Genomic DNA, 19,954 nt, shown 5'->3' with positions numbered 1-19,954 from the left:
CGATTTACCGGTCGATCTACGTCCCAATCCTCATCTATGGTCATGAGCTTTGGGTAATGACCGAAAGAACGAGATCGCGGATACAAGCGGCCGAAATGAGTTTCCTCCGTAGGGTGGCCGGGCTCAGCCTTAGAGATAGGGTGAGGAGCTCGGACATTCGGGAGGGACTCGGAGTAGAACCGCTGCTGAGGTGGTTTGGGCATCTGGTCAGGATGCCTCCTGGACGCCTCCCCGGGGAGGTGTTTCGGGCATGTCCTGCCGGCAGAAGGCCCCCGGGTCGACCCAGGACACGTTGGAGAGGTTACATCTCCAATCTGGTCAGGGAACGCCTTGGGGTCCTGCCGGAGGAGCTGGTGGACAAGGCCGGGGAGAGGACGGCCTGGAGCTCCCTAATTGGGATGCTGCCCCCGCGACCCGGACCCGGATAAGCGGAGGAAGACGACAACGACGACGACAAAAACAACTTTTTCAGGGAACACAGCTGTTCTACAGCAATGGAGGTTGATCAAGCCTTGAAAGCTGGTGCTACTAATTCCCACAGGTGTTCCAACTTTTCTGGATTACTACAACCCCCTCTGTCTGCATAAAAGCAGTGATGGAACATACTGTGGTACCATTTCCTCGTGAGCATCAGTTAAATAATATGGTACAGCAGATAATAGTGTGTTGCTACAAAAATGGCGAGAACAAGGCAATTAACTATGGAAGAGAGATAGACCATTATAACACTTAAAAATGTAGGTCTTTCCTACAGAGAAATTGCAAAGTCAAGGTGTCTGTGAGTAGAGTTTCCTTAACCATTAAAAGGCTCTCAAAAACTGGGGCAAACTCTGACAGGTAGTGGTCTGGCAGACTCAAAACCACAACTGCATCAGAGGACAAGTGGGAGTTGAGTAAGAATCTGGTAGGGGGTGACTTGCTCTTTAAACTGCATAAATTCCAATAAAAATTGGGAAAAATTGGGTTGTTCTAAAAACATTTGACCAGTTGTGTGTGTGTGTGTGTGTGTGTGTGTGTGTGTGTGTGTGTGTGTGTGTGTGTGTGTGTGTGTGTGTGTGAGAGAGAGAGAGAGAGAGAGAGAGAGAGAGAGAGAGAGAGAGAGAGAGAGAGAGAGAGAGAGAGAGAGAGAGAGAGAGAGAGAGAGAGAGAGAGAGAGAGAGAGAGAGAGAGAACACAAGAGTTTTCAGGCTCTTTACTCAAAGGCAACAAAGCTGTGTGAGACACAAGATAGGTGAACAGTTGGTCTCTTGCAAGGAAAGCAGAAAGAGCACATTTGGTTCTTTTAAATGAATTGAGGTAATGTTTCGTGTGTAAATGTAACAAACCATTTGATGGCATTGTTAAAATAAAAACAAATAGCATGTCCACACTTTAATGGCTATATTCCTGTAACCACAATGTCTTTTTCATTACTTTTGGTCTCATTATAAAGGGAATTCTTGTGGGATTTGTTCAGATGTGTGAATATTAGAATATGTGTTGCTGATGAAGTGTAAATGGACAAGGAACATTGTAAAAAAGTTGATTGTTTTTCTTTTGAGTATTTTGCCTGAAATGTTTGAAGTCAGGGTGAATACCTCTTTGGAAAAATGCATCAGTAGTTTTAAATTTAACTGAATTCATAATTTTACATCTTGAAATTAGCTGTACAAAGTCTGAGTTTGATAAAGTGAAGAACAACAATTTTCAGAGGTTTGTAATATATGCACGCTTAAGGCGAGGTCTCAAATGCCACAGTGTGCCACTTGTAAAAGGAATAGTTGAACGCTTCTTCTACGGAATAGTTTTTGTTGTCCAACTTTAAAATCAGCTTTGTTAACATTCAGTGACAAATAAAGTTTGTCGAAACCGCCCCGCCTCTACCCGAGTACACCTGTGCGCTGGTGGACTGGGCTGGAACTACAGTTTATTCAGGAGAGTTTCTCCGGACCCCGCCGTTGGATTATTGAAGCCGTTCAGGTTAGTTAGGAAACCTCTGAGCCAATAGAATCGCTTGCTTTTGACTTTTTTCAGGCTAGTTTTTCGGGATTTGGCGTCGGATGGATGCAAGCTAAAACAGCCATGAATCAGCTTTGTGTGATGTTGTGAAGATGGATTACACAAAGGGATTGGATTGTTTTTACTATAACATGGATCATGACCATGAATCAACAAAGGTGAGACTGAATTTACGCTTTTCACGTCATGAAACGAGCTGTGGTTCGTTAGCTGCTGGCTCTGTGAATTTTGCACGTAGAGTGCATAAATATTGTTGGAAAGAGGAGAGCCTGGGCTTTAATTTAAACGGTGGATTCTGTGGATAGGATATTGGATTGTTGCTACTGTGTTTTTCTCTAAATGCGTATTTAGTGTCTTTTTACGTCCTTTGATTTAACAGCTTATTGTTGAATTGGATGTTGTTGATGGAGAAAACTTGGGTTCTGTTGTTTGGAAGATTAGTTCTTCCCGTTCTGCATGTGTGCGGTTTATTCACTGGTGAATATTAAGCATGTTTTTGGAAGGATTTTGTTACTGTGAAGCAGACCCGTTACTGGATTGAGTTTCAATTTACAACTGATGACATCCACAGGCAACATCCCCCACACTTTTGAAAAGCTTGCAACGCGCCTGCTGCCTCTTCACCTGACTTCTAGAGACAGATAGGTGGGAGGAGGAGGTAAATGGGGCAGCAGCATCTCCTGACATCTCCGGATTTGCTGGTTCTGAACATATTTCACACACACATCATCCTCAGTCTTACTCCACCTTAGTTCATCATCACATAGTGTTTAACGTTAGTCTTGTTTAATTTGTTTAGAAATAAATCTTTTAACATTTTAAACCTGACTCTCTCTCTTTCTTGGAGTTGATACGAAGTGTTGCTCAATCCCTGCAATAAAAAGATCCGATCTTCTGGTTAAATTTATTCAAAGATCCATTAAGGTGATATTTCACATTCTATGGTTTCTAATTAAATGTAAGAATATCTTCTCTACATGTTTGGCGAGCCCAGCCGTTTATTTGTACATTGTGACACCGTGTTGATTCTAAGATTCCTTTTTAATTAAATAAACACTTAAAATCCATCAAAAGTTGATGTTCTGGGTAGGAAATGAGGCGATCTCATTACCCGCCACTAGAGAGCAGTCGACCTCCATCTAAGTCAAAAGGATGGTGACACCAGGCAGTGAAGAAGAAGGAAATGATAAAAATATACTTACACCACCTAGCTTAAGGATGGAAGTGGGTTCCTCAAACAGGTCTTCTTCGATGCATGCACTGCATTTTTGTGGTCCAGAGCTAAGGAAGAGGGAAACGGATTGATTGATTGATTGATTGTAATAGTATCAGGATGACGGTTAATATTGAGGATTACGCTTTATTCCTAGCTTTGGATTCAATAGCATCATCTTAAAGGGTAAATCACAAACTGGGTGGGTACACCCACACTTCCTGCTGGGAAAATGCACCAAAAGGAGGTGTCGTCTGGGGGACCGAGAGAGCGGCACTGTGATCGACAACACCCCTCCCACCCTTACACCGGGGTGCAGCTGCAAAACGGTAAACAAGCGTGTCCGCAGAACTTTTGCTCTGTGAGAGAGATGAAGTGATGTAAACTTTGCGTCTGGCAATGACAACACAGCATGGAGGAAGCTCATTAAAATGCATCAACACATTGGATTTAGTACAAGTTTTGAAGAATAAACTCTGGGCAGTGTAAAGTGAGCTTTTAGGTTTCAGTTTCTTGTTTAACGGAATGGTTTCTGCAGCACACTGGTGTAGATTCGCAGTCATCCCGGACATGGTCTATCTGAGAGTTTTAGTTGCAAGAAGCTGGATTTTCTGGTTATGTTGGAGACATTTAGCCCCTCATCCTAGAGGCTTCTTCAGTTCCCGTACTTTGGCTGTGGTCAGAAATAAACACGCTGGTTGTGCTGCAAGTCTTTTACGTTCTTTCTTTCTTGAAAACATATTTTGTCTAAATGATGGTGATGTTATTGTTCTTAGATTTAAAATTCATGTTGAAGTCCAGGATATTTTCACAAGTAGGACCTGTGGTTAGGTGACTGGCTCGTTTAAAACATGTAATGTTTTTAGATTCAGCCTCTTGAAAGAATCGGAATAGGGAATCAATAGGAACAGGAATTTAAAAAAGGAATTGGAATCTGAAGTGGAATTGTTCAAATTCAAACAATCCCCAACCCTATGTGAGTTGCTGAGCCAGGTGGAGTCTCAGGGGGAGAGAGGTCCAAAGTCTGGTGGCCACAGCAGCAAATGATCTGTCACCTTTGACCTTTAGCCTGGTGCTGCACAACCAGTAGGCTTTGGTTACTGAATCAAATCAAATCAACTTTATTTATATTGCACTTTTCATACAAAAAATGCAACTCAAAGTGCTTCACAGATTAAAATGGCCCCATAGATCCCATATTCCCATCCCAGCCCCCCTCCCCAAGGGAGGACCTCAGGGACCTGCTAGAGGTTTAGGGACTGAGAAGATCACTAATGTAAGATAGTGCTTGTCCATGTAAGGCCCTAAAGACCAGAACAAAAATCTTGAAATAAAGCACAGGCATTCTGAACCACCTGTAGACGGTTCAGGGAGGTTCTGCTCAGACACGTGAAAAGAGAGTTACAGTAGTCTAAGCGTGAGGAGATGAAGGAGTGGAGAACTGTCTCAAGTTCAGAGCGAGACAGAATGGGACTCAGCTTAGCAATGTTCCTGAGATGGAAGAAGGAAGAGCGAACAAGAGAACTGACATGAGAATCCAGGGTGAGAACTGGGTCAAAGGTCACACCAAGATTCCTGACAGAAGGTTTGGTGTGAGAAGAAAACTGACCAAGAGAGTCTCTGACTTTGGGAACCAGCTTGTCTGGGGCACAGATGAGGATCTCAGTCTTATCTTCATTCAGCTGAAGAAAGCTCCCAGCCATCCAGGTTTTGATAGAGTCTAAGCAGGTGTGTAACAGCTGCAGCTTAGACATCTCATGGGGCTTAAAGGAGATGTACAGTTAATTGTTAATTTATTTTCTCACTCAGCAGTTTCATTCATCATTCATGCAAAATACAATCATCAACAGTCTCCTAAGTGAAAAAAGGGGGAGGAAGAAGAAGTCTTGTATGACCTACCCCTTTCTACTTCATACAATATAATTTACAGAATGGCCTTAAACACAAACCAAGTATCGAACTTCCTTATCTTTGTAAACAAAATCACAATAAAACTTATCAATATACTTATTCAATATTTACTTATCAATCATAGGATTCTATGATTTTTTCTTCATAGTCTCTTAAATTGATCGGTAGTTAAACATTTTTTCAGGTCATAATCCAGATTATTCCATATTTTACTCCATATAATTAAATACACGTTTGCTTTAATGTTGTTCGTGCAAAAACTCTTTTAAACTCAGGCTTCTTTCTATTTTTTTCCATCATTTGGAATCCAAACAAAAAACTTCTCTAACTTCACTGGCAGTAACCTCTTTTTTGCCCTGAACATAATTAGTAAAGTTTTCAAATGAACCGAATCCCTGAATTTCATAATTTTTGATTCAATAAAAAGTCTTTTGGTATGTTCTCTAGCATCTACTTTAGATATAATTGTCATGGCTTTCTTCTGTAATAAAAACAAAAGAATTAGTGTTGCCCCAAACCTCTATACAATAAGTCAAGTATGGAACAATAAATGAATAATATAATATATGAAGTGTTGATGACTCCAAAATACTTTTTACTTTATTTAAAAGTCCAATACTTTTTACACAGTTTTTGTTTTATATATTTTATAAGGGGTTTCCAATTAAGTTTATGATGCAAGATGACCCCTAAAAATCTTACTTCATTTACTCTTTCAACTGAAGTACCATCTATGGTCAAAGTAACAGAATCATCTGTCTTCCTGTTACCAAAAATCATGAATTTTGTTTTATTTCAATCTATAAATAATTTATTGTCCATAAACCACTTCTTAAGTTTAGTAATCTCACAATCCATATTTTCCAAAATCATTTGTAAGTCATTCCCAGAACAAAATATATTTGTGTCATCAGCAAACAAAATTAACTGTAATATTTTGGACACATCACAAATATCATTAATATACAAATTAAAGAGCGCAGGTCCCAACATGGAACCTTGTGGGACTGTTGGATGTCATCTGAATAAAGATGGTAGGAGATTCCTTTAAATGAGCTCAGGACCTTATGGGACACCAAAGGCAAAGGAGGTGAAGGAGGACCTAAACTTGGAGATAGCTACTGAGAAGGAACACAGAAAGATGAGCGGAACACCACTCCAGTGCAGTTCCTGATGGTCCTACGCAGTGTCTAAGCCTATCAAGTAGCAGGTGATGGTCAACTGTATCAAATGCTGCAGTCAAGTCCAGCAGGATTAGAAGAAGAAGAAGAAGAAGAAGAAGAAGAAGAAATCTTTTCTATAGCGCCTCTCAAGATAAAAATCACGAGGCGATTCACAAAAACAAAAAATGTAAAAATATAAAAAAGAATTTAGAAAATGGTTAAAAATATATTTAAAATGAGCAAAAAGAGGCAATTGTGATTAAAAATGTAAAGAAAGAGAGAGAGTGAATAGGAAAGAGGGAAATCAGTGGATTCTGAGGAAGATGGAATAGGTGGGGAGAGCAGAATAAAGAGAGAGTGGTAAAGAAGGTCATACAAAAGCCAGCTTGAACAAGTGAGTCTTCAGCTGCTTTTTGAAGGAGACCACTGAGTCCACTGATCTCAGGCTCAGGGGGAGAGAGTTCCAGAGTCTGGGGGCCACAGCAGCAAATGATCTGTCATCTTTGGTCTTTAGCCTGGTGCTGCACAACCAGTAGGCTTTGATCACTGGACCTCAGGGACCTGCTGGGGGTGTAGGGACTAAGAAGATCACCAATGTAAGATGGTGCTTGTCCATGTAAGGCCCTAAAGACTAGAACCAGGATCTTGAAATGAACCCTGAAGTTGACTGGCAGCCAGTGAAGCTGGAGGAGAAGTGGGGTGATGTGGGTGTGTTTGGAGGACTTGGTCAGAAGCCGAGCACAGGCATTCTGAACCACCTGTAGACGGTTCAGGGAGGTTCTGCTCAGACACGTGAAAAGAGAGTTACAGTAGTCTAAGCGTGAGGAGATGAAGGTGTGGAGAACTGTCTCAAGTTCAGAGCGAGACAGAATGGGACTCAGCTTAGCAATGTTCCTGAGATGGAAGAAGGAAGAGCGAACAAGAGAACTGACATGAGAATCCAGGGTGAGAGCTGGGTCAAAGGTCACGCCAAGATTCCTGACAGAAGGTTTGGTGTGAGAAGAAAGCCGGCCAAGAGTGTCTCTGACTTTGGGAACCAGCTTGTCTGGGGCACAGATGAGGATCTCAGTCTTATCTTCATTCATCTCTAGAAAGTTCCCAGCCATCCAGATTTTGATAGAGTCTAAGCAGGTGTGTAACAGCTGCTGCTTAGGCCCTGTCCACACGTAGCTGGGGATCTGCCAAAACATAGATAATTTTCTAAGTTTTGGCCTGTCATCCACATGAAAATGGAGTTCTCTTTCTTAACATTCGTTTCGATGTCTCACTATGGGATACGCCCCTCCACGGATTCCTCAGAAGCACTTATCTCAATACGCCAATCCTGATTGGCCAGTGACCGTGACGTACGCGTCACCTGCTACTATAAGTAGCAAGCGTCCCCACGCACGCACTATTCAATCACCTCTTCTCGCTTCGGTGGTCGCTTATCTCTGAGGTAAGTTAGCTCAACTGTTCACAGACGGAGACAGCTAATATTCTCTCTGTCGCCGAACGTTAACCTACCGTCCTTCTGTCCTGACCTTCACCATAGGCTCAGGGCATAACGAGCAGCTTCACACTCCAGTGCACCTGTTCGTTCTCTGCTAACACACCAGTTAGCCAACATGGAAGCCGCTCCTCCCACCAGAGGAGTCGATGGCGCAGGAGCTCGCCTCTGTACCTGTGGGAACAAAATCTCGAGCAAAGACCCGCACAAGGTCTGCTCGAGCTGCCTCGGGCTGGAACACGCCCAGCTGGCAGTAGAAGTCCCCGGGTCATGTGAGAGCTGTGCTTGCTTCACCCTGAAGAGCCTTCGCCGGCGGCTAGCGCGCCAAGCTAGCCTGTCGGGGAAGGACCCTTGCCTGCCGGCCCCTGGGCCACCGCCTGGGGACGCCAGCGAACATGCCCTCCCGGAGCCGGAACCATGTGCCGAACTCAGCTGGGGCTCACAGCTCGAACCGGCCGGTCCGAGCCACCCCGTCGAGGACGTGTTGGAGTTGGAGTACGGAGACGATGAGGACACCTCGGAACTCCTCATTTCAGAGGAGGACGAGGATGACGACGTTTTTCTCCCCATCGCTCAGGCCTCCATGCCTAGCTTTCCGTCCTCTCCCAGGGATGGAGCGGCTTCTCCGGCCGCCCACCTGGACATGCAGTCAGTCTGCCGACGCGCTGCGACCAGGCTCAACATCCCTTGGCCCACCGTGGTCACTGAGGCTGTCAGATCCCGCTACAAGGGTAAGAAGCTGCCTCAGGCCACAAGGGCGGCAAAGCCCCTCCTTCCCGCCTTCCCGGAGCTTCTCCAAGAAGTGAGGTCCTCCTGGGACAAACACCCTTTCAGCTCCAGGTCACCTGTCCAAGGAGCCTCCTCGCTGGACTTTGAGGGGATGGAGAGGGCTGGCATGCTTCGCATGCCGCCGATGGAACCGCTGGTTGCAGCCCACCTGCACCCACGACTCTCGGCAACTTCCTCCAGGCCTCCCGCTCTCCCTGCAAAGGCGGACCGCTTCCAGTCGGCGCTGAACGAGAGGGCGTACAAGGCTGCCGCCATCTTGGTCCGAGCTTTGAATGTCTCCTCCATGCTCTCAGCGTACCAAGCCGAGCTCTGTGAGGACAAGAATATGAAGCCGGACCCGGAGGTGTGGGAGGAAATCACCGTACTGACCGACATCTGCCTGCGTGTGCAGCGCTGCGCGGTCCAGGCTACGGCTAAAGCTATGGGCATGATGGTGCTTCAGGAACGTGCACGGTGGCTGAACCTCACCAACCTCTCTGATAGAGAGAAGGAGGACATTTTGGACATGCCAATCGTGCCTGAAGGCACTTTCGGCTCTGCCCTGGCATCAATGCAGCAACGGTGTGAGGCCAAGAAGAAGGAGGATGAAGCCCTTCAACTCTGCCTTCCCCGTAAGCCTTCAACGGCTCTGCCGGCTCGGCCGACTCTTCCTCAGGCAGCTGCCAGAGCCCAGCCTCAGTTCCGGATCCCAAAGCACCCGAAGCCTCCGGCAGTCCAGCCAGCTCCTTTGGGCTCAGCGCCTCGACCAGTTTGGCCTCAGAGGTCCGGCAACCAAGCCGCTCCGCCGTCGGGACAACCCACCCGACCCGGCGGTCAGCAGGTGAGGAAGAAGAAGAGGGCAGCCTGACGGAGTTCTTTCCCTCCCGACGCTGCAGCTGGCAGTTCCCCGTTCGCCAGCTCCTCCTGTTCGACGTTGCCATGGTGCTTTCTCCCCCCCCCCCCCCCCTCACGGAACCCCTCCGGCAGAGTCCCCGAGCGGTCCAGGGTGGGGCCAGGACGTGCAGCCGGCTATGCCGGCTCAAAACACACGTCACAAGCACTCACATTGTTTTTTACAAACATGTCACGCTCAAGGAGCATTAAAACGTTCGCTGCCGCATCCAGACAAAATGTCAAGGGCGCAGCAAAAATCAATAAAAATGTTACCCATGAGCGGTTCCAGGCGGGGGCGGCCCCTGGCGGACTTTCCAGCCAGCCACGGGTCGTCCCCGTACGCCAGGGCCGCCAAAGCACAAAGCCCCCGCGCATGCGCAGTGGTTGCCACGAGCACCGCTGCCCCACAACCTCTGGAGGGAGCTGCTGCTCCGTGTGTCACGGCTGTGTCACCGCTCTCCACTCACATGGAGGAATGGACAGCGGTTTCTGCTTCACATTGGGTGATAAGAACTATTTCGAGAGGTTACAGGTTCCAATTCGCCTCAGTTCCTCCTCGATTCTCCGGCGTAGTGTTCTCCCACGCCCAGGGGACGTCAGCTCACATCCTTCAGGGAGAAATCTCCTCCCTGCTGGAGAAGGGAGCGATATGCATTGTGCTTCCCGATCGGTCTCCGAGCGGTTTCTACTCCAGGTACATCCTGGTCCAGAAACAGGGAGGGACCGGGATTCGCCCGATCCGGGATCTGAGGGCCCTGAACCGATGCCTCAGAAAGTACAGAATCAAAATGCTCACGCTCTCATCCCTTTTGCGTCTGATTCACCAGAACGACTGGTTCACCTCAATCGACCTGAGGGACGCATACTTTCATATTCCCGTGTACCCTCCACACAGGAAATTTCTGAGGTTTGATTTTCAGGGAGTGTGTTACGAATATACCGTGCTCCCTTTCGGCCTCTCGCTGAGCCCGAGGGTGTTTGTCAGGTGTACGGAGGCGGCGATCGCCCCTCTGAGAGGGAGGGGCATTCGGCTGGCCACGTATTTAGACGACTGGCTCCTGCTGGCACGGTCCAGAGAGGAGGCAGCGTCAAACACGCTGGTTGTGATCCATCACTTGTGTGGTCTGGGTTTCAGAATAAACTGGCAGAAAAGCGCTTTACTCCCCTCCCAGAAAATAACCTTTCTAGGTCTGAATCTGGACTCAGGGGCGTTCACGGCCCGTCTCTCGGCCCCGCGCGTGAATGCGCTCTCGTTCTGCCTGGCGCGCTTCCGCCTACACAGTTCGGTGCGGTTTGCGTTATGCCTCAGGCTTTTGGGTCTCATGGCGTCGGCTATTTCAGTGGTACCACTCGGCCGTCTACACATGAGAGATTTTCAAGGCTGGGTGGCTTCTCTGGGTCTCTCTCCAGTGCGCCACAGAGCGCGCAGGGTGACGGTCTCTGCAGCGTGCGTCGCGGCGCTCCGCTGTTGGCGTCACCCCTCCCTCTTGGCACAGGGGGTGCCTTTGGGGTTGGTTCTCGTGAGGAAAGTGGTCACGACAGATGCGAGCCTGTCAGGTTCGGGGGGGGGGGGGGGGGGGGGACTGCTGGAGGGTCGCTCTGTCAGGGGTGTGTGGAGCAGAGAGCTCTGGGGGACATACATAAATTATCTGGAACTCCTCGCGGTCTTTCTGGCCCTGAGGCGCTTCCTGCATTTTCTCTCCGGCCATCATGTCCTAGTGAGAACAGACAACACCACGACTGTGGCTTATATAAGCCGCCAGGGGGGGGGGCTGCGCTCCATGCGGTTACTCACGCTGGCACGCAGACTGATCCTATGGTGCAGCAGGCATCTCCTCTCAATCAGAGCCACCCACGTCCTGGGTGTTCTGAATCGGGGGCGGATCTGTTGTCCAGAGGGACACCCCTGTACGGGGATTGGAGCCTGCATCCAGCAGTGGTGGAACAGATTTGGATCCGGTTCGGCACAGCCGTGGTGGATCTTTTTGCCTCCAAGGAGAATGCTCAGTGTCCACTGTTTTTCTCCCTGCATGACCGAGACGCTCCACTAGGCGTGGACGCGCTGGCGTACCACTGGCCACGGGGACTGCTTTACGCTTTTCCCTCAGTGGCCCTGATACCACCCACCTTGCTGAGGGTACGAACCCAGCGCCACACTCTCATTCTGGTGGCCCCATACTGGCCGGCCATGCATTGGGTGGCGGACATTTTCCAGCTCCTGGAGGGCCAACCATGGAATCTGCCGCTTCGCAGGTACCTGGTGTCCCAAGCGGGAGGCTCAATCTTCCACCCTCATCCAGAACGGCTGGCCCTGTGGGCCTGGCCCCTGAGGGGTGCGGGCTAGGGTCAGCAGAGCTGCCCCAGGCCGTCATTCGAACCATTCAGAATGCTAGGGCCCCCTCCACTAGGTCCCTATGACTGTAAATGGAGGGTGTTTGAAGCCTGGTGTCAGGGCAGGGAGATCTTACCCTTCCAATGCCCTGTGAACGTCATTCTGTCTTTCCTGCAAGACTTGTTGGATGGGAAGAAGGCTTTCTCCACCATTAAAGTGTACCTAGCGGCCCTTTCCGCCCGTCACTTGGGTTTTGGGAAGAAATTGGCAGGTCAACACCCCCTGGTGTGTAGCTTCATGAGGGGCGTGCACAGGCTTCTCCCTGTGTCTCGACCCCTGGTGCCCTCATGGGATCTGTCCTTGGTGCTGTTGGCCCTCTCCGGGCCTCCATTTGAGCCTATGGACGGCCTGGACCTTAAGATCCTGTCTCTTAAGGTGGTGCTACTCCTGGCTTTGGTATCTGCAAAGCGAGTTAGTGACTTACAGGCTCTCTCTGTGCACCCATCCTGCACCCAGTTTGCACCAGGTGACATGAAGGTGTCCTTGAAGCCCAACCCTGCCTTTGTGCCTAAGGTGGTGGGCTCCTTTTCTCCTATTATCCTCACAGCTTTCTACCCACCGCCCTTCTCCTCTCCTGAGGAGGAGCGGTTGCACAAGCTGTGTCCGATTCGCGCGCTCAAGGAGTATGTGAATCGGATGGAGAACCTTGGCAGGGAGGAACAGCTTTTTGTGTCATGGGGTGGGCCTCGTAAGGGGAAACCTGTCACAAAGCAGCGGTTTTCCCACTGGATTGTGGAGGCTGTTTCTATGGCTTACTCCTGTCAGGGCATTCAGGCACCTGTAGGGCTCAGGGCCCATTCTACTAGGGGCCTGTCTGCTTCTTGGGCCCTTTTTCGGGGGCTGTCAATACAGGAGATTTGTGCTGCAGCAAGTTGGGCTTCTCCACTTGCATTTGCACGCTTCTATAAGATTGATGTTTCGGTCCCTTCGATGACTCACATGATTCTGAGTGTGGGGTCTTTGGCGGGCCAAGACGTATCCCTGTAGGTTGGTGATCGCTGGATAAGCTGTCTGGCAATACGGGAGTCTCCATATCCCATAGTGAGATATCGAAACGAATGTTAAGAAAGAGAACTTTAGGTTACTGTCGTAACCCCGGTTCTCTGAGTAACATGAGTGAGATGTCTCACCAGACAACCCTTCTTGCTGGGCGAAGCGAGAAGAGGTGTTTATCTTGAATAGTGCGTGCGTGGGGACGCTTGCTACTTATAGTAGCAGGTGACGCGTACGTCACGGTCACTGGCCAATCAGGATTGGCGTATTGAGATAAGTGCTTCTGAGGAATCCGCGGAGGGGCGTATCCCATATCTCACTCATGTTACTCAGAGAACCGGGGTTACAACAGTAACCTAAAGTTTTTTCACATGAAAACTGATCTTTCTAAAAACTCGGGCCAAAGTGAAGATCTGCGTTTTCTCCGTTTTGGGTGTCTGCGTGTGGACAGACAAAACCAGAGTTTTAAGGTCCGCAATGTCACTTTCCGCAAAAAAAAAAAAATGCTGACATCACGTGTGCGACCTGTGTTTACACTAGCCGACAGCATGTATGCCCTCAGAGCTGCGCTCGCTTTATCAACTGTCCAAGCGCTTTTTGCTTGTTTGTTTTTGCAAGCGGAATTACTGCTCCTTGCGGAAGACCACAGTCGAAGGACGAGGTTAAGAACGGCTATTGCCCGGCACCTGGCTTCTCCAAGTACTGCCGCCTACAGGTCTGGCATGTCCTTAACAACATATTTATCCGGGTACGTGTGGACAGAGTTTTTTTTTTAACGAGGTGGTGTGGATGCAAGTTTTTGGAGGGGTGGGTATTCTTTTTTTTTTTTTTTTTTTACCCGGCTACGTGTGGACTAGGCTTTAGACATCTTATGGGGCTTAAAGGAGATGTACAGTTGGATGTCATCTGCATAAAGATGGTTGGAGATTCCTTTGAAGGAGCTCATGATGTGCTAAAGAGGAAGCAGATAGAGGAGGAAGAGCAGAGGCCCCAGCAAAAAACCTTGTGGGACACCATGGGTAAGAGAGGTGGTGGAGGACCTAAACTTGGAGACGGCCACAGAAAAAGAGCACTCAGAAAGATAAGAGGAGAACCACTCCTGATAGGCCTACCCAGTCTCTCAGCCTCTCCAGTAGCAGGTGATGGTCAACATTGTCAAAGGCTGCAGTCAGGTACATCAGGACCAGAACAGAACAGTCCCCTGCATCACTGTGAGTCAGAAGGTCATCAGAGACCCTAAGAAGAGCTGTTTCAGTACAATGAGCTCTACGAAAACCTGACTGGAAGCTATCATGGATGTTATGTTGATCAAGAGCAGCTGTGAGCTGTTTAGCCACAACCTTTTCCAAGATCTTGGAGATGAACGGAAGTTTTAGAGATGTGTCTGGAGCTGCTATGGAGAGAGGGGTCAAGACTCGGTTTTTTAAGAAGCGGGTGGATTACAGCGTTCTTAAATTAAGCAGGAACCTGACCAGAAATGATTTGTTTATGTTTATGTTTAAACTATGTTTATGTGCTTAGCAGACGCTTTTACCCAAAGCGACTTACAATTTTTTTTTCCTCCAACGTTTTCCCGGGATCAGATAAACATCGATGGAGGCATCTTGGTAGGAATCATTTGGCTCCGGGCCAGCACGCCGCTTTGTCTAAAAGCTTTAGAGCATCAACTAATTATCATAAAATGAACTACTTTCATTAGAGAATACATATGTTCAGAAAAGGAACTTGAGCCTGTTCTCCCGCAGCAATGGATTGTGGGTAATAAACTTCACCCAAGTCCCAGTTGAACGTGCCCAGAAAACCTCACAAGGGAGGCATCCAGCAGGTATCTTAATCAGATGCCTGAGCCACCTTGACTGGCTCCTCTCGATGTGGAGGAGCAGCAGGTCTACTCAGAGCCCCTCTCACCCTATCTCTAAGGAAGACCCCAGCCACTCTGCGGGAAAAACTCATTTCGGCCGTTTGTATCCGCGATCTTGTTCTTTCAATCACTACCCAAAGCTCGTGACCATAGGTGAGAGTAGGAACGTAGATTGGCCGATAAATCGAGAGATTCGCCTTCCAGATCAGCTCTCTCTTCACGACGACTGATCGGTATAATGCATGCATCACTGCAAAAAGCAGAGACTCAATCTTTAGGCCACCAAAACAGATGCCCCCGACACCTTGACTGCGCCTTCAAATCCTGTCCATAAAAGTTATCAACAGAATCGGTGACAAAGGGCAGCCTTGGTGGAGTCCAACTCTCACCAGGAACTAGCCTGACTTACTGCTGGCAATGCAGACCATGAGTTCAACGTATTGATTTAAACACTTTTGAAGTGTGACTCAGGAGAGGCAATGTGGCTTTGATCTGGGTTATGGAACAGTGGACTAGAACTTCAGTCTTATTACATTGTCCAGTTCATGTGCTTTCTAGACTAACTGCTAAAGCTGTAGCGAAGCGTCGATGACGTCAACGGCTTGATTCTAAAAACTTTGTCGACGTCAGATCCGGTAGTCGACGCACCACGCCCACTTGTTCCATCCCCAGGAGTTTGTAAATAGAGGAGGAATCTGCCTGTTTTTCCTCTAGTTCGCCCTCTTCTCCGCCTTCACTAACATCTCTGCCAGATACCGAAGAACCGGAACAATGTCCGTCCGCTACTAGATTCCTTTCCTGTTTTACCCGCCTTCGTCTCCCGGCAATGGACAACAACTTCCGGGGTCAAATGCACTGCTTTGTCTCTACCGCAGATGTAGAAAATCACCGGGAGCGTTTCTCCCTTCATAAAGGAGCTTCTTTCAGACATTAGGAGAGCTGTTTATGTGGTAGCAGCCTCTCTTCCATGCTGCTCTGTTTGCTGGGTATTTTCAGTTTATTTAAACTTGGTAACTTGAACTTAACGTTGGTAAAACTACTGTTAGCATTTTCGCTAACAGCTTCTTGCGTTTGGATAAGCTGTTACGTTTTGGTTCAGAGTTCATCGTTTTTGTGGTGTAGATCTCCCTTTTATTACATTTATAGTGTTGTGGGTTTTCAGTTGAGTTTAAAATATCACCTTGAGTTTGGTTTAACCGCCCAGTTTAGAGTTTAGACCTTTGGAGATACTTATTTTGGTCCAGAACCCAGTAATCTTTGCCCAGTGGGATGTCCCAGGTTATTTGTACTTTTGTTTTAATTCTCCACGGGCAGAATTAGTTTTATTATTCCCAACCTGTGGACGGAAAGATTTATGTTTTTTTGTTGTTGTAAATAACCCTGATCATCATTTTAACTTTTAAATACCTTGTTATTGTCCCTTCCTTTTTGCACACGAGCCACTCGCCTCACACACATAAGTAACCAAAACAAAGCAGCATGAAGACACTCCGTCTCCAACCACCTCTCAGGCAGCAGACTGCACTCCCAAGGTCTACACGTCACCAGAACATAACCAACCGCAACACAATAAAAGCAGTGTTATACAAAATGGAAGGCCTGTAGTGTTTATTCTCTTACAGTAACAATTTATCAATTTTTTGGAGGAATTTATGTGAGATTTTCTGGTTTTTATTAATTGTGCAATTGAAAAATAATCGTTAGATCAACCGTCTAAATTGTCCTTAGAAGATTATTCGATAAAATAATCGTCAGAATAATCGTTTTAAAATAATCGTTTACCCCCAGCCCTACTAACTGCACATTTACATCTGGGTCAGCTCGGTCTGTGCTGGGTCGGGTAATTGTGTTCATATTTGCGTTATCTGTGCATTGTCTAAGCTAAGCCAACCATATTTTTTTACCTGCTCCCTGGCACTCAGCTTGGTCCTGAGCCGACCCAACACACCCACTATGGACTGATTCGCCAGTTGAAGTTCACTCCTACCTACTAGTGGGAGCCTCTGATTGGCAGGTAGAATTAGCCGGTGGCGGCTTCCCGCACGCGGGATTCATTGTCAACCTGAATGCAGTGGTCTAAACATCTTTTACTGCAGTTCTGACTGGAGTTGCAGCACAAGGACTGACCATCTGCTGTGAGCGCTCTAGGAGGGGTGAGGAGCACACGGCAGCACCGCTGCTCAGTGAGACAGTAGGAAGCTGTGTGTTTCATGTCAGAGTCTCTAAAAGCAAAACACTGCTCATGCCTGCCTTTCCTTTACTAACCTTTAGTAACTAATAAGGACACTACGAACCTCTCCATGCCTTTTATGCCCTGCCCACATGCTTGGAGACATTTGCATTCCTGAGATGGGTGTATAAACAAAACCTGGCCGTGCGGGGACAGGCTGTCACTACCCAGTCCAGGCCGAGCTCACCCCAGCTCAAACAAAGTATTACAACTGGGTCCCCTGAGGTGCAGAGATGGGTTTAATTTGTAGAACTATGGGCGTCTGCTGTGGTGATGAAGGACCTGATCTGAAGGGCAATGTTCTCAATGTAATAGTTCATTTGAAGTAAGGCTGGGCGATACGGCCTAAAATCAACATCACGATATATTGAGGAATTCACCTCGATAACGATAAATGGACGATAACTACAGGTAGGCGCAGAAACAAAAGTTGTCCACTAGGGCTGCTCAATTAATCGAATTTTAATCACAATTACGATCTGAGTTTGAATGACTATACAAACAAAACAAGCCGATTACTTGCTCCTCCCACTTGCGCTGCCCAGAGCTGCAAATGAAGCGCTCCTCCCACAGTGTTGCCAACTTAGCGACTTTGACGCTATTTCCAACCGCTTTTCAGACCCCCTTCTTGACTTTTTAAATCCTAAAAGTACCTAGCGAACACCTCAGAAACAACTCTGGTAACCCTTAGCTACTTTCTGGATAACTGTCATTGACATTTCCTGCAGGTTAGCTAAACACTCCGCCTGCGCTCCGGACCGTTCTTCAGGACATTAGGAAAGAGAATGATGTAGTAATGTGTCAGTCGCTAAAGAAACGGCTCTCGGAGCCAGCTCCCTGTTGGATTAACCAGAGTGAGTGACACACACCGTACCTGCAGGCTCCTGAGCCGCTAAAAACGGCTAAATGTGCGTGTGTGGTGCGCTAAACACACGTGCAGCTTGCCCCTGATTGCTGTGAGACCGGGTTGGGGGGTGGGGGGGTGCAGCTGTGGTTGGGACAATTATTACATTAACTGATGGACTTGTAAATACATAGTTTATAAATATGGTAGAAATAGATAGAAATAAGTTCCTCACGCTGATAACTAATCTCTCTGAGGACGTGGTGCTAGTGTACTCTCCTACAGCACCTTGACAGACTCAATAAATGTTACGCAACATTTTGTGAACATCAATTTATTTGCATTAATTTGTTATAAATGCCACTGTATAATTTTTGCTGTCAGTATTTGCAAGATATTGGTATTTGGGTCTGTACTGGTTAGACTTAAATGAGTTAAACCAAGGTCTATAGCCCTTGGGTCATAGACTATGAGCTATAAGTATATTGGTCTTTTTATACTGGGAATCAGGAGTTATTTTAGTGATCATCTTGTTTCTTATTTATTTTTGTCCTGATTATGCCCTGAGCAATTTTATGGCTGAATAAAAACAAATAAAATCAACATAAATTGAAAAATTGTCTTAAATAATCGAGATCTCAATTTCAGTCACAATAATCGTGATTATTATTTTTGCCATAATCGAGCAGCCCTATTGTCCACTAGATGGTGCTGTCACATGTATTAAGTTGAGTGACATTTTTACAGGTGGTACACAGACAAGAGTGTTGCCGACCTACACACATCTCTTCATTTTTTTATCATCAAGTTTCCTGACATGAGAAAAATGATCTCGATAAAAGTCAGAAATTATGTTACCGATACATTTTCGATTTATTGCCGAGCCCTAATTTGAAGTTATCCATGTGTTATCCATGCGGGGTAGACCCTGACCTCTCTGGGGGGATTACATGACCTCTTTTAAGGTGATCTCAAACAAAAAACATCAGTCATTGCAAAGTGAGAATTTTTCAATTGTATACATGTCACATGATTTAGAACACCCGAAACTCCGTTCTGAAAACGTATAATTCATTACTATCTTCTTGTTTTGCAGTAACAAGATAAATGTGGTAAAAGACTGACAGATTCCAACCCTCTAACGTGTTCGGCGTAAACATCCACCTGAAATGTTTTAACAAGTGGCCTTACTAGGGTCACGTTTTCGGCATTTACACAGCGTTAGCTCCAACCTCCAGTCAGCCTCATCAATGCTTAACGGGAACGTGAGAACAACAGCTGAGCCAGCCCTTCGCCGCTGCTGTCGGCTTCTAGGGTTGCTGAACTGTGTTGGTGCATCAGCCGAATGGCAGACCTTCCTCTTCCTACACCCATCACGACTGCGTTTTATCTGCAGACTGTGTTAGATGTGCGAATATGCGGGGCGGCGGTAAAATGAGAAATATGTTTAACGAGTCTGGTGGTAGCTAGCTCTGGAACTGTTGCAACACTCACCTGACAGTTTTGATGAAACAAAACGAACAAAAGCGGTGACCGCACTGGGCTTGTAGGGGCCGTCGCAGGATTTTCTGACACGAGTTGCACAAATGCTTGTCTTCGAGATTGTTGGCCAGAATTTTCTTTGGGAAGCCCGGTTTATTTCCCTCCTGGGAAGACGGCGGGGACGGTTCTGGTGCAGCCATGGCTGCCCCCGAACACAGGATCTACCGGGGTCAGCGGGATGTGTTCACTACAACGGGAGTGGTTCAGAGACAGCCGCTATGAAGCTGCCGCTGCGAACCATCGTTCCGGGTTGTTATTACACCGAGGCCCAGAACGACACCAGCCTACAGCTCACAGACACACTAGGCGTGTGCGTGAGACGGCAGGGATACCTGAGGTTCGAGCACGAGAAAGCGTCAGTGTAGAGTGCGTCCTCGTGCCACTAGAAGCAGGCTTCGCTCTTCTTAGGAATACAATCCTTCAAAATAAAAGACTGCACGCTGGTAATTCAAAATAATCAGGGGCGAAGATAGAAATGAAGATCCGGGGCCTAGCCCCGGTGATAGGATGGATGGATGGATGGATGGATGGATGGATGGATGGATGGATGGATGGATGGATGGATGGATGGATGGATGGATGGATGGATGGATGGATGGATGGATGGATGGATGGATGGATGGATAGATAGATACAGTAGCGGTTTTAGGCACGGG

At 47.3% G+C, this 19,954-nt stretch overlaps 1 protein-coding gene across 2 annotated transcripts in view; it reads right to left on the bottom strand.

Annotated features, from left to right (window-relative positions):
* The window catches only part of LOC107395645 (TNF receptor-associated factor 2), a 37,253-nt gene extending 17,606 nt beyond the window's left edge, over window positions 1-19,647 (bottom strand). For both annotated transcript variants that reach the window (XM_054731192.2, XM_054731193.2), the window contains exons 1-2: window positions 19,251-19,647; window positions 3,201-3,279 (exon numbers count right to left, since the gene is read on the bottom strand). In XM_054731192.2, the coding sequence (XP_054587167.1) occupies window positions 3,201-3,279; window positions 19,251-19,438 (267 nt within the window). In that variant the 5' untranslated portion in view covers window positions 19,439-19,647. The remainder of the gene's footprint in view (window positions 1-3,200; window positions 3,280-19,250) is intronic.
* Between the last annotated feature and the right edge of the window lie 307 nt (window positions 19,648-19,954).

This window comes from Nothobranchius furzeri, chromosome 17 (genome assembly GCF_043380555.1).
Source record: "Nothobranchius furzeri strain GRZ-AD chromosome 17, NfurGRZ-RIMD1, whole genome shotgun sequence".
NCBI lineage: Eukaryota > Metazoa > Chordata > Actinopteri > Cyprinodontiformes > Nothobranchiidae > Nothobranchius > Nothobranchius furzeri.
This window is presented reverse-complemented; position numbering and strand designations above follow the sequence as displayed.